General features: G+C 38.5%; 1 protein-coding gene across 2 annotated transcripts in view; it reads left to right on the top strand.

Moving 5' to 3' along the window:
• The window catches only part of LOC122669123 (rho GTPase-activating protein 7-like), a 68,680-nt gene that overhangs the window by 2,156 nt on the left and 53,320 nt on the right, over positions 1-13,204 (top strand). For both annotated transcript variants that reach the window (XM_043865804.1, XM_043865803.1), the window contains exons 3-7: positions 6,970-7,046; positions 7,571-7,641; positions 7,850-7,928; positions 8,054-8,198; positions 8,378-8,497. In XM_043865804.1, coding sequence (XP_043721739.1) covers positions 6,970-7,046; positions 7,571-7,641; positions 7,850-7,928; positions 8,054-8,198; positions 8,378-8,497 — 492 coding nt within the window. The remainder of the gene's footprint in view (positions 1-6,969; positions 7,047-7,570; positions 7,642-7,849; positions 7,929-8,053; positions 8,199-8,377; positions 8,498-13,204) is intronic.

Raw genomic sequence — 13,204 nt, 5'->3', positions numbered from 1 at the left:
CATAGTTGTCAAGGATAAGGTGGTTTCTGGGGTTCAATACTATCCGTCACCAAGTTGTCTAGGTTCCCAAACTTGAAACCCAGTAGGAAATGGGTAAAAATAAAACGGATATGCAGTGGACTTAAAATAAAAATACAACATTGAGATGATATAAGCAACAACCAGTCCCTTTGGGAGACGAAGAAAAGAAGAAGATGCGATAGCAGCTACAACAACCATCATCACTGCCAGAGCCGGAGAAGAATAGGAAGAGGAAGCAGCAGCAGCAGCAGAAACTGTCATCAACGCCACTGCTGGAGGAGGAGAAGATGAAGCAGCAGCAGCAACAACTGCCGCCACTACCTCTTCCGGAGAAGAAGAAGAAGAGGAAGAAGCAGCAGCAGCGATTGCTGTCACCGCCACTGCTGGAGGAGAAGAAAAAGAAGAGGAAGAAGATGAGAGAAAAGCAGAATAGAGATAGGGGTACCTGTCTATCCATTATTTGCTCGAGTTGCAGTGGTGAGGTAGAGTAAAGGGGCTCTAGTTGCAGTGGCTGATGTGCATAGTTATCAAGGCGGCAAGGTGACCACAGCGTTTGAGGGCCTTCCTAAGCGCCTTGGCGATAGGGTGGCCATAAGGCGTTGCCTTGGCGAACCAGGCGTTCTAGTATTCTTTTTTTTATATAACCATTTTATTTGGCACAAATAGCATATTAAAAATTATATAATTCTACTTCTTTGCTAAATAAATATTAAAGAGTCATACCAATGCAAGATATTCATAAAAAAAAAAAAAAAAAAATTTAACAATCTAAGTTCATCATATTATCATAGCAATATAGCATATAAATATGAAACAACATTATAAATTATTAAATATAAAGAATAAAGGGTTGGTAAATTATTATACTTACCTCTATGATGCCAAAATGAATGCCTAGGCAGGAGGCCCTAAGGTAGAACAGCAGCATAAGAATTGCCGGTGGGGGTGGAGAAGAAGCCACACTATCATATCATTATTTCGACAAAATAACAAAATGATGTCTATGATATGCATTCACAGGTCTACATTCTGATGGTCTCAGGATGAGGATATATCATTCAATTTATTATAGACAAAAGAAATGAGGGCAGAAAAAATAAAAAAGAAAAGAAAAAAAAGAACATAGTGCATCACGGGGAAGAAGAAGGAAGAAAAAAAATTGTAAAGAAGAAGGAGGAGGATGAGAAGAAAGAGAGAGAAAAAAAATCAATTATCAGTAGGCCCTAAGGTAGGAATCGCCGGTGGGGGTGGAGGCTGGAGGAGCAGCAGCAGCAGCATAAGAAAAAAAAAAAGAAAAATAGAAGAGAAGAAGAAGAGTGGAAGGTTACTTACCTTGCTAGAGACGTGGTAGCCGGAGGAAGCTTCGTCGGAGTCAACGCCGGAATCGATGGAGACTTGGAGTTGTTCCTTCATCGCAGGTTTTTTCTCCCAAACCCAAATAACGAAGAAGAAACATTGAGGGTTTTTTTCAGTTTTGGACTTTAGTTGAAAAAGAAGAAGAAAAAGTCTTTTACACCCTTGATAACATGTATCTCAGTGTAGATAATACGCATACACCAGCCAATGAAAAGTTAGTAAATAGAATAAATCAATAAAAATAAATAAATGGGGTTTTTATAGTATTGATCGAATGTATCTCAGTGTAGATAATCCATATACACTTTCCGATAATAAGTTACAAAATAGAATTAAAAAGTAAGTAAATAAAATAAATTTAACAACAAAAAGCGACCGCCTTGGTCGCCTAGTAGACGCCTTGGTGACCAAGGCGGTCGCCTTTCGTACGTAACATAAGGCGTCCCACCACCATGTGCCATAGTTGTCATGGCGTCGCCATGGCGTCTGCTTGGAGAGGGCTGCATGGCGACCTACGCCATGGCGCCCTCTTTGATTTCTTCTTCGACTCTCTTTCCCTCTTCGATTTCTTCTTCTGTCTTCGATTTCTTCTTCCCTCTTCGATTTCTTCTTTCCCTCTTCAATTTCTTTCGATTTCTTCTTGATTTCTTCTTCTGTCTTCTTTCCCTTGATTTCTTCTTCCTGTCTTCTTTCCCTCTTGATTTCTTCTTCGATTTCTGAATTTTCTTCTTAAAACTTGAGAAACAATAGAGAAAAATAAAACATGGCTTGAGTATACATCTATTAACACATTAAAAATAGAAAATAAAAAATAAAACATGTGAATGCTCGCCATGAACGCCATGGGCGAATGTCGATATATCGTCCACCGACTTGGATCGCCGTGACGCTGTGACAACTATGCCATGTGCCCATATTTCCGTATGGACTAGCGACGCCTTGATAACTATGTTTTCGTGTGAGATGTGGATGGAGGGTTTGGGACTTTAGGTTTAGGTTCGTGGATAGGAAAAGGAAAAAGGCAAACACAAAGCACATTTATTTAATGGGAAAATCTTATTGTAACCAAAGTGGTGAACTAAGAAGTTGTAACCTTACTTTATTGCCCTTTTAAGATGACACATTTTTTCTTCAATGCGGGTAAATCCTTTCATTTCACATAAATACTGCATTAAATTCTGCATGACATAACTTTAAATTTTTTGAAAACCTCTTTTTACCCTGCATTAAATAACTTTTGGGAATAAAACAGGGGCAATTAAAAGAAGGTTACAACTTCTTCGTTCATCACTTTTGTGACAATGAGTTGCACCCTTATTTAATATATAAATAGGATGTAGATAAACAAAAGTACTTCACACACACACACACGCACACACACTCATATATATATTGGCATATAAATTATCTCCTAAGAAGGGATCATGGACCTAAAACACTATCTCCCATATTATTCTGAAACTATGTTGTTGGAAAGTAGGTAATAGCCAATCAGTTCATGTATGGAATTAAAGTTAGATCCCTTAGTGGTCTCAAGAGTACCTTGGTTGTAGCTCAGTTGTTGTCCCATCAGATCTTGGAATGAGTAAATAGCCAGAAACAGATTTGTGATAAGATGGGTGAAATCGTACTAGATGATACACTATCATATGGTTTCAACTTTCAACGGCTGAAATTTGACTCAAATTGACTATATGACACACTCTGTCATGTGGTTTCAACTTTCAATGGCTGAAATTTGATTCGAATAGACTAGATGACATACTTTATCATGTGGATTCATCCAAACTGATGTCTCAGTCTCATTTAGTGTGTGACTGGACCTACTAGATGCAATTCTAGTCTGATTTCTGATTACAGAAGCGGAGAACCGTCTTGGTAAAAGGCAATGAAGTAAGCAACTGAAATTCAGAATTGACTGGACAAGGTAGTACAACCTGATCTAAGTAACGGAGAAAGAAAATTGCGAACCTGTTGGTACTGATAAACAGTAGTAGAGTACCTAGAAATAGTTGCCGAACTTCAAGAAGGTTGAAAAAGAAAAATTGCAGTGAATCTCTGCTGTTTGAAGAGAAGAATCTATGAGCTTTCATTGATCAAATCGTGGTCTTTAGAGGCTGCTTATGCAGGTATTTTTTTGGAGGTCCACACTTACACTTTGGCTTTAACTTGCTAATTCCTGATACCAGTAGGAAATCAGAAACTAATACTTAAAATTTTCAACTTACTTAAAACGTAAGTTAGAACTTAACGTAACTAAAACTCTTTATCACTAAAGTGCAAACTAAAATAAGAATCTCTAGAAGAGCCTACGACAAAACCTAGTTGGCTCTTCTTCTGCCTGTTTCCTTTCCATTTGGGCCTGCTGCATCTCCAATTTGTGTATAAAAGGTCTTTGCTGTCCTGCAAGTGTGCACACTTTAAAGTTGGGAGCTTACAATGTTGTCTTGTCACCCTTGAATTGCCAATATGCCAATTCCACAAATTATTCTTTTCATTCCTTTTCATGGTGAAATTGATTTGAAAAACTGATGCAGTTGCATGTGCGTGGCTGGACCGGCATGACCCAATCTGGAAACCCAAACTGTGACGAACTAGGCCCAAACTGGGATTCTGGTCCAATAGGAGGTTGGTAGGGTTATTTTTGTTACGCGCGATCCTACATCTGAATCCCCAGTCCATAAGAGTGCCTGAACTAAGGGTGTCGAACTGAAACTCAGACCTGGTTTCAGAACTTCTGCCAGATCTGTTGCAGGCTTGCAGCCATTTATTATTAAAAAAATACCTGTTGTTTGGGTCTGATATTAGTTGGATTCAAGAGGGTTCTGGGTTATAATTCATACCTTGAAATTTCAGCTTTGATTGGATCTTTTTTGAGTGAGTTCTATTATTCAAAACTCATAGAGGTTACTGCTGGCTGTGTTTGATCGGGATGTTGAAGACAACCTAATTTTGTTATTTACGGTTAAGGGCTTCCTCTTACTGATTTACCAAACAGCTCTTATTTGTTAAAGTTATTTGTGTTTTCAACTTAAGACCATTCTAACTACCAGGTTACTCCTTTTCCTTCAATTTTAATTACGGTTCAGTCCTAGCTTTTGTTGCTTTACCCAAATGGGCCCTGAGCTTACCTGAAAATTACGTAACTCCCACTACCCATATAATTTGAGTTTCTATCATTCGTAGTGGGGCCATATCAATCCAAAAGCAGGGTTTGTAACCCGGGGTTGCATTAAAAATGCCTCATGTTAGAGTGTTGGAATGCTCACTGGGAATCTTAGTGCTAGATGACTACAGTAGTGCTGTGTTTATATTGAGTGTCTTGTAGAGAGATATTATGTGGAACTTTATACTCTTTCATCTATGGTTATCCATGCTAGATTGACATCAACAACTGAATTAATCACCCTGGAAAATGGGGCACCAGGATTTGCTGAAGATAAAAAAATGAATCTGCCAATCAACCTGATTTGGTTGATTATTAACGTTTCTTTTGTATTTTCTTTGAACAAGGAAACCCTTGGGGTTCGTTAATGCTTGCTTGTGCTTATTTTGTAATCTTTATGGTGAAAACGGTTTTGGTAGAGTCTTAGTTGTTTAATTGTTATTGTCTCTTTTTGACTATTGTATGCTTGGGTATTTTGGTAATTAATTCTAAGTGGGTTATGGGTTTCTAGAAACCTGAAGGGTTAGCTTTCAGAAACTCAAATAACCAGTGTTAAGATGTGTACCACGATAGGGGGAGTGTCCCTATTGTGGTGGTTAGGTATTGCTTAGGCTGGATTTACTTTTTTACTTTCCTAGTTAAATTAGATCTTTGTTTTCCTATTTTAGCTAGGAGTTTTTCTCTTTCCTAATTCTGCAAGGCTTCTAGTCCTTGCTCTCTTGTAATTAGTTGAATATATATATACACATGATGGAGGGAGGTAGCCACTCCTAGCAGCTGTTATTCTCCTTGTAGTCTCATTCTGCTCTTCCATTCTTTCTCTTTTCTCTATTTTCTCACCCTACTTGCAGGTACTGGTTACACAGATCCTTGGTGTTGTCACAGTGATGTGACAAATGATCAGAATTCAAGAACACTAGCAATAGATCAGCAACTCAGCTGATTGTGAAATTCCGATGTGAAGTTAACAAAATAACAAGGAACAACTCTTCAAAAGATGGGCTTGATCCAATGGTTGGATCTCAAAACCAGCACAGTTACAGAATTAGTAACTTGAGATCCTAAAACTAGGAACTCAGATATCTCAACAATAATGAATCGATGGAGGTAAGATTCTGGTTAACAACTGTTCTTAGGTCGTCAAACAAAATATCAAGTAAATCCGATGATTAGATTAGGAGTTGTGAAATTATCTTACTATATGTAGGATGTCCAAACTACCCTGTAGATCAATGGTAGAGCTTAAACAATGCTGTATACTTATGATACATCAGCTTAAACAAGTGTAATATCGGTGATAAACAGTGCACTGCATAACTAATAAACCACAACAAATAATATGAGGTGGGAGCAGGGGTTTAAGGGTTTAACAGGGACAGAGAATCGTCGGATAGAGTTCCAAAAATTTTGGGCTCTAATCAATTGACTTCTGATCCAAAAACTAATACCGTGAGCAGACTTAGAATGACCTGTTGTTGATGAATATGAGATCAAGACTGAAATCTCAGATGTGTTGACCCAAAAACAGAAGAATTATAATATATTGGGATACCAAAATAAATCAAGAACAGTACTTACTTGAAGGGTTAATGGAGGAGAAGAATGAGAAGGATAGGATATGTACTGAGCTTCCCACTGAGCACTTGCTGGAACCCCACCATCAGAATTTGGAATCCCACCAAGGTAGCAGTTGAATCACACAACCTGGTTCTGAATCCCACAGAAAAAAAACCCAGCATAGCAATCACTTTATTTCATAAATTGTTGGGTAGCAAGTACCCTTACAACCAAATTAATAGAGCTGAGTTTTAGAGACTCATTCTAAGTAGAAAATATGTCCTAAGTAGGACAACTAAAGAAAAGGAAAAAAACTGTAACTCTCCAAGTTGTGAGAGAGGTAGGAAAGATATTCTAACTACATAAAACACTTAAAAGGATAAGATAGAGTTCTATCTAAATAGAGCTATAGAGCAACTAAATAACTTATACAAGTAATTAAAAATAAGTAAACAAACAAATGAAACACCTGAAAAGGTGTCCCACGATTCTGGTGGTTTAGTGAACCAGAAACTGAAACAACTGAGTCAACTTAGAATCACAAGGCTAAGTTGAACTAAGTCAGCCTGTTTCTCCTTGTTTCTTCTTTGTTGGTACTTTTTGAGGTATCTATCCTGCTGATCTGCTTCAGTGGGCCATGATTTTTGTTGGATCTTGTGCTTTATGGGCTTTTGGTGTCCTGAAAAGGACTTCAATTTTTCTCTTGCTGCGCCCAGAGCTTCTAGAAGTGCATTAGGTATTAACCAAGAATTAGGCTGGCTTTTTTTACTAGTACTGTTTGTACAAGAAGACTGTAAATAGTAATTCTGCTTTTGATACATTGCTCACTATTTTGATATCCCTCTGGAATTCTTGTTGGACTTTTCCAGGAATAGGTTGGAAGTCGTGGAAGAAGCGCTGGTTCATCCTCACACGCACATCTTTGGTTTTCTTTAAAAATGATCCTGTTAGTGTCAAACCATTATATTCTTATGATTGTCATGGGTTCCTTAATAATATTCTTTTTCTTTATCGACATATATTGATGAACTTAATTTTATTAATATTGTGATGCAGCCATACTGTAAATCAAAGTAGGCATAATTCGATCTTATTTTATTAATATTGTTATGCAGCATACTGTAAATCAAAGTCCTATTCTTTTCCCCATTCTCCTGGTCTTGGTGGCCCTTAATTCTGATGTCTGATGTCACTATAAGTTGAACAATTTTTTTTGTTAGTAAATTTGTGTTGAGGTTCAACCGTTCAAGTATGTCAAGCAGTTCCAAGTCTGTTCTGATGGAACTAAGACATATGCACTAAGCCTTACATATTCATTCCCGTTTCTTAACAATCTGATGCTTCATTGCCTTCTATTTATTATTATTTTTTTAATGAGCCTAGTTCTCCTGCTATTAATAACTTGGAACTAGTATTTATATTTCGATTGTTAAATTAGAGCAATTAATGACATTTCTTACTGCCCTGTAGAGTGCCCTTCCTCAGAGAGGTGGTGAAGTAAACCTAACTTTAGGGGGCATTGACTTGAACAACTCGGGGAGGTAAGCTTAATTACTGTATGCTATTGGAGACATGGAGTAGTTTGGTTTCCATGTGTCTTGTTGTATTGAGTATCATAGTTGTCAAGGCGTCGCCTAGGCGTCCAGCTGCCTTGGTTGCCTAGGTGGACACCTTGATTTTTGGCCCTCTCAAATGCCTTGGGTCGCCTACACGCCGTGACAACTATGGTATTGACTATTTTATTTGCAGTGTGGTTGTCAGAGAAGATAAGAGACTGTTGACTGTACTCTTTCCTGATGGACGTGATGGACGTGCATTCACCCTTAAGGTGCCTTATTTGAATACTTTGTGCTCAATTTTTTGAGATGCAGGCAATAATTCTGGGCAATCCATCATAATTTTTTTGTGTTGTATTTGCTTATTTTGGAGTTTTTTTTCTCCCATGAATTGCAGGCCGAGTCCTCAGAGGATTTGTACGAGTGGAAGGCAGCACTAGAACAGGCTCTTGCACAAGCCCCCAATGCTGCCCTTGTCATTGGGCACAATGGAATTTTCCGAAATGACACCAATGATACCATTGAAGGATCATTCAAACAATGTCCGTACTTTCAGACTTATATGTTACACATTAAATTGCACATTAGTGATTTGAAACCCTGTGTTTATTAGTTTTTAGTCTGCTTTTATTGCCACTTCTGAGCCTTGAAATCTGTATTTTGGAATCTTCAACGCTGAAGTATAGTCATATTAATGCATATTTTATATATTTATTTTCAGGGAGAGATAAGCGTCATGTTAAGTCATTGGTTGTTGGAAGACCCATTTTGCTTGCACTTGAAGACATAGATGGAGGACCATCCTTTCTTGAGAAAGCGCTTTGCTTTCTTGAGAGGTTTGGTAAGTTCCATCCTGAGTTTGATCATGGTTTTATATGATAAGTTTGTGTTGACTACGGTGATATTGAGTTGGTTTCAACTTTCAGTATTTTGTTCTTATTTCTATTACTTTTGCCTTATGCTTCTTGTCATGTTCTCTACAAATGAGTAGGCATCGTCTTCCTTATGGAGACTGTTTTCAGTATTTAGTTGGCAGAACTTTTTTTAGAGCAGGTACCAATATTGCGGATTGCTGTAATTCAGTTAAAAGACCCAAAGTGGCAAACCCTTGGGTAAAAATAGTACTTGGCGCGGTTATTACGCACAAATGATTTTTCTTTGATTAAACTTACAACCATTTAGATAGTGTTTAAGAAACCTTTTTATCCATGGGAATGGAATGTTTGTGCAGTATTACAGAAAACGGCTCTGACAAATCATTTCACTATTGTAACGGTGGGCAGAATTTTACTTGATCATGATTGTTGGGCTATGGCTTGATTAAATTGAGTTAAAAATTGTATTTCTTCATGGGATTGGCCTTCCGCTCATACAGTTCAAAGGTTCTAAAAGGAGAAAGCTGAGGAGGATATTATTGAGGTTGTAATAAATGATTTGAAGAGTAATTCATTAAGTAGGACAAGTTTGGAAGATTGAGGTTCATCTGGGTAAATTTTTTGAAATAGTTATTTTGCATTTAAATTTCTGTCCATGCATAATATAAGGGAAAGCTTTGTAAATTTTTTTTTCCATAAAAGGATAAACAAATGCTGGGTCTTTCTGTATCCTTCAAGGATCTGCAATTCAACCAAGTTATTGTAGTGAATGGTTGTCCTATGATAGACAGGACAGGAGGGTATGGATTCTGAATTCTAACAGCATAATAACTTCAAAATCTTGTACTGTGGCTTTTTTCTCCCCCACTTGCGTTGCCCTGAGGATCCGCAGAATCCACTTTCTCCTTTCCTAAAAATCCTTATGAAGCCTAGCACCCCAGAAATGCAATGCTTTAGGATCGGAGATTGCCTGCAAGAAAATAATGACTGCAGATACTTACCGGTTGAGGAGGGGAAATGTTGTCTTTCTCCCTTTATCTGTCTCATGTGTAATAAGAATGGGGAATCGCTTGATCACTTGTTTCACTTGCAGTGTCAAATCTGAATTGGACTTTCCATAATGATGGGGGGGGGGGTTGATATTGTTTTGGAAATTTGCTCTGTTTGGAGCCAAGGGGGAAATTTCTATGGAAGCTTATGTTGTTGGTGGGTTTGTGGAAGCTATTAGGGATGAGCTTTCTCTGAGCAAATGGTTATTGAGGAATTTAAGGTAGGTGGCTCACTGGGCTTTGGCAGACCCAGCTCTTACAGGTGTTCCTGCCATTTTTTGTTCACTGATTGGAGAATGTTATAAGGTGTAATATTTCTAGACATAGAATTGATGATGTTTCGATAATATCACCAGATGAAGTAGTGGATCTAAAACCTTGATGGGTCAGCTATGGGCAATCCAGGTCCCTTTGGAGTTGGAGGGGATATCAGATCCTGTGCAGGAACAATTTTTTAGGACATACTCGGCTCCAATTGATAAGAGGAGTTCCATAATAACGGAACTTATATTGCTTCCGATGGGATTAGAATTCGCGTTACGAAAGCGCTTCAATTACAATATGATGCAGGGAGATTCAGCCACTACCATTGCCTGGGTGGGCTCTTCTTCAGAGATCCTTGGATGGTAGCTCATTCCATTAGGCACATCAGGTCCCTTGCTTCCCAGATGCATTACTCATTTGGCTGGAAGCTGAGATCCTCCAATGACGTGGTAGAGCTTTTAGATAGGCAAGGGATGCTGAGATGGAGATTGAGCTCTGCGATATTCCTCTACAGATAAGGGAATGCATGTCTATTGTATCTGGTGTTCTAATATACTGACCGTGTCGGGTGATTGTTTTGGCATTTGTTCTGGAATTTTTTCATTGTTTTTCCTTGTTAATAAAATTTGGGGAAATTGCCCAGATCTACTAGTTAAGGAAATTAATTACTACTTTAGTTGGTTTCAAATTTGTTTTACATTCACAAGATTCAAATTTGAAAAGAATTACTTAAGCCCTCAAAGATAGTTATTGCTTATGAGTCCCAAGAAAAAATAAAACTGTTCTTCCGAAAATACCCCTAACGTTACTTCTCCCAACCGTTCCATTATGAAAAAAAGTAAAAAAAAAAAAAAAGAATTTATTCTTGATGCTTTGGATTCAAAATTGGGAATGAATTACAAAGAGAAGGAAATGGAGGTGGTGTCGAGGCTTGGATTGCTTTGCTCAAATTGATATCTGGGAGAGGGGTTGTGGTGTAGAGGAAGAACCACCAATGGAAAGGGTGGAGTCTGGTAGAGATCTACGAGCCAAGCTCTTTGAGAAGTTGAGCAAGGAAAACTCACTGGAGCGGGTTGACTCGCTAATGTTGCTCTAGATAGGCAAAGGACCTACTAGAGGCCAGATATCCAGGATCTAAAAATAAAGGAACCAAGGGGCTGCTGGTTCTGCAGTTGCAATAGGGCAGAATTGAAGTTTAGGTCAATTTCTAGGGTTATGTTTGAGGGAATGGGGGTAATTTTTATATGGTAATGCTAGGCAGGTCTAGAGGAAGCTAACAGTGAAGGTTTGAACAAAATTTCAAATTTCAGAAAATTTGGGTTAGGGTTTCGGGTTTTGGGTTTTAAAATTTAGGTTGAAATTAGGGTTTAAACTTGGGATTAGGGCAAGGGGCTAAGGTCGAGTTCTGTACTGGTAGGGAACAATACTCGACCAAGCTATGAGGCCTAGGTGAGGGCTGGAAGTGTTAGTTCTGAAAACTCTAGGGTTTTTGGGTTTAATGAAGTTGGGGGGAAATTAGGGTTTAAGATGGGGGATTGGGGCAGAGCTTAAGGTCGAGTGTAAGGGGTGTGGAGAGGGAACTGTGGTCTGAATTTGGGCTTAATCTGATGAAGGATGAAGGCTGGCTGGAGTTAAGATGGAATTCAAATAAAATAAAAAAGGGGGGGGGTGTAGGGTAGGCTGTAGAGGATTAGGAGAAGAAGGGAATGACTGAAATACTAAATTACTTACTAGAATTTCAGGTCCTTCAATGGCAGCAGTTGAGAACTTGGAAGGATAGAACCACCTTCAAACTTAGGGATCCTCCCGGCCGTTACGGCACAAGGAGTCGTAGGAAATCCACCTACTCTTTCCACCTTGATAGAACCATAAGGATGCAATCTCACATGGAGCAGCAGCAGCAACAATGGTGGCAGCACAATTTTGTATTTTTTTTAATTCATAAAACTGTGTGGGAGCCTCCCACGATTCTCTTTATTTATAATATGGCTTAAGGCCCAAAACCGAATACAAATTAAATACCTCCTTCATATAAATCGTGGAAGGGGTGTTAGAATTAATTTTAAACTAAAAACTTAAAAGATTCCTAATCTACCAATAAGAAATAAAGCCTAACAACCAATAAGAATTAGTCACTTAAATTGAACCATGGTCTGAACCGGTTCAATTTAAGTTTACAAATAAAAGACTAAGGCAGAAAATAACTAAGTATTGGGCTAATCCCGTATGCAACCTATGTACCCTATTTTAGGCCCATTAAAGTGGCCTATTACATAGAGAACCCATGGGATCAAAGGCCCAATATATATATATATATATCCCAACCCTAGGCTTATTTCTAAAGAAATCAGCCCATTTCGATGATGAACCTGCATCACTCGCCCTCTACGGCTCCCGATGTTGGCTGGGTGTCGGAGCTGGTGAAGTGAATTATGCGAGGAATTTTTTGTTGATCTATTTTGGGTTCAATCTTTTGCCCTGATTTATGTGATAGTGAATATCCAAGAATGACGACGATTTGTAGTACTCTGAACAAGGTTAATGTAAATAGCTGATGCTGGTTGCTGTGAAGGGTCTCTTTCTGTGGGGGGTTTTATGGGTATATCAAGGAGAAGGAACAAAGTAGCATTGCCACAACTTGTATAGACGAAGCAGGATTTCCTGTATGGCTGATGGAGACCGGCTGAAGATGATGAATCTTTTGTAATTTTTTGCTGTTCTACATTGTCCGTTGTCTGATCCTCTATTGTAAAAATCTGGAGTTCTTATTTTCAATCAATTAATGCAATATATTTTCTTCTGCTCTCCTGTGTACCAGTCAACGTTTCTTATATGTCTTTCTGTGCTAAACTCTTTTTGTTTTTCAAACTTAAATCCATGAATGGAAAATGGGTCTGGTATGTTTCTCCATATATTATTTTCACTTCTTCAATGGTGGAATCATGATTCTTGATAGTTTTGGTTTTCATCAAATCATGTTCGTGGTTTGTGATCTTACTGTGTGAGAGATTCTAGCGTCAGATCTCTTACCAATCTGAGAAAGAATCCTTCCCACTCCTTCCCCTAGTGTCTGATCTCTTACCAATCTGAGAAAGAATCCTTCCACTCCTTCCCCTAGCGTCAGATCTCTTACCGATCTGAGAAAGAATCTCTTACCCCTAACATCACCTGACGGTGAGAGAGTCACCACAAAATCACCTGACGGTGAGAGAGGCAACACAAAATCACAAGAGCTTTCACCATCCACAGCTGTTACGCTATTAGCGCTAAGAGTAAGAGATGACAGATCTGGTAGAGGAAGTTCTCCCTCCAAATACTGCACAACTTGTTGCATTGTTCGCCTTGCTGTTGGTACCCAAT

Source organism: Telopea speciosissima, chromosome 7 (assembly GCF_018873765.1).
Source record: "Telopea speciosissima isolate NSW1024214 ecotype Mountain lineage chromosome 7, Tspe_v1, whole genome shotgun sequence".
Classification (NCBI taxonomy): domain Eukaryota; kingdom Viridiplantae; phylum Streptophyta; class Magnoliopsida; order Proteales; family Proteaceae; genus Telopea; species Telopea speciosissima.
This window is presented reverse-complemented; position numbering and strand designations above follow the sequence as displayed.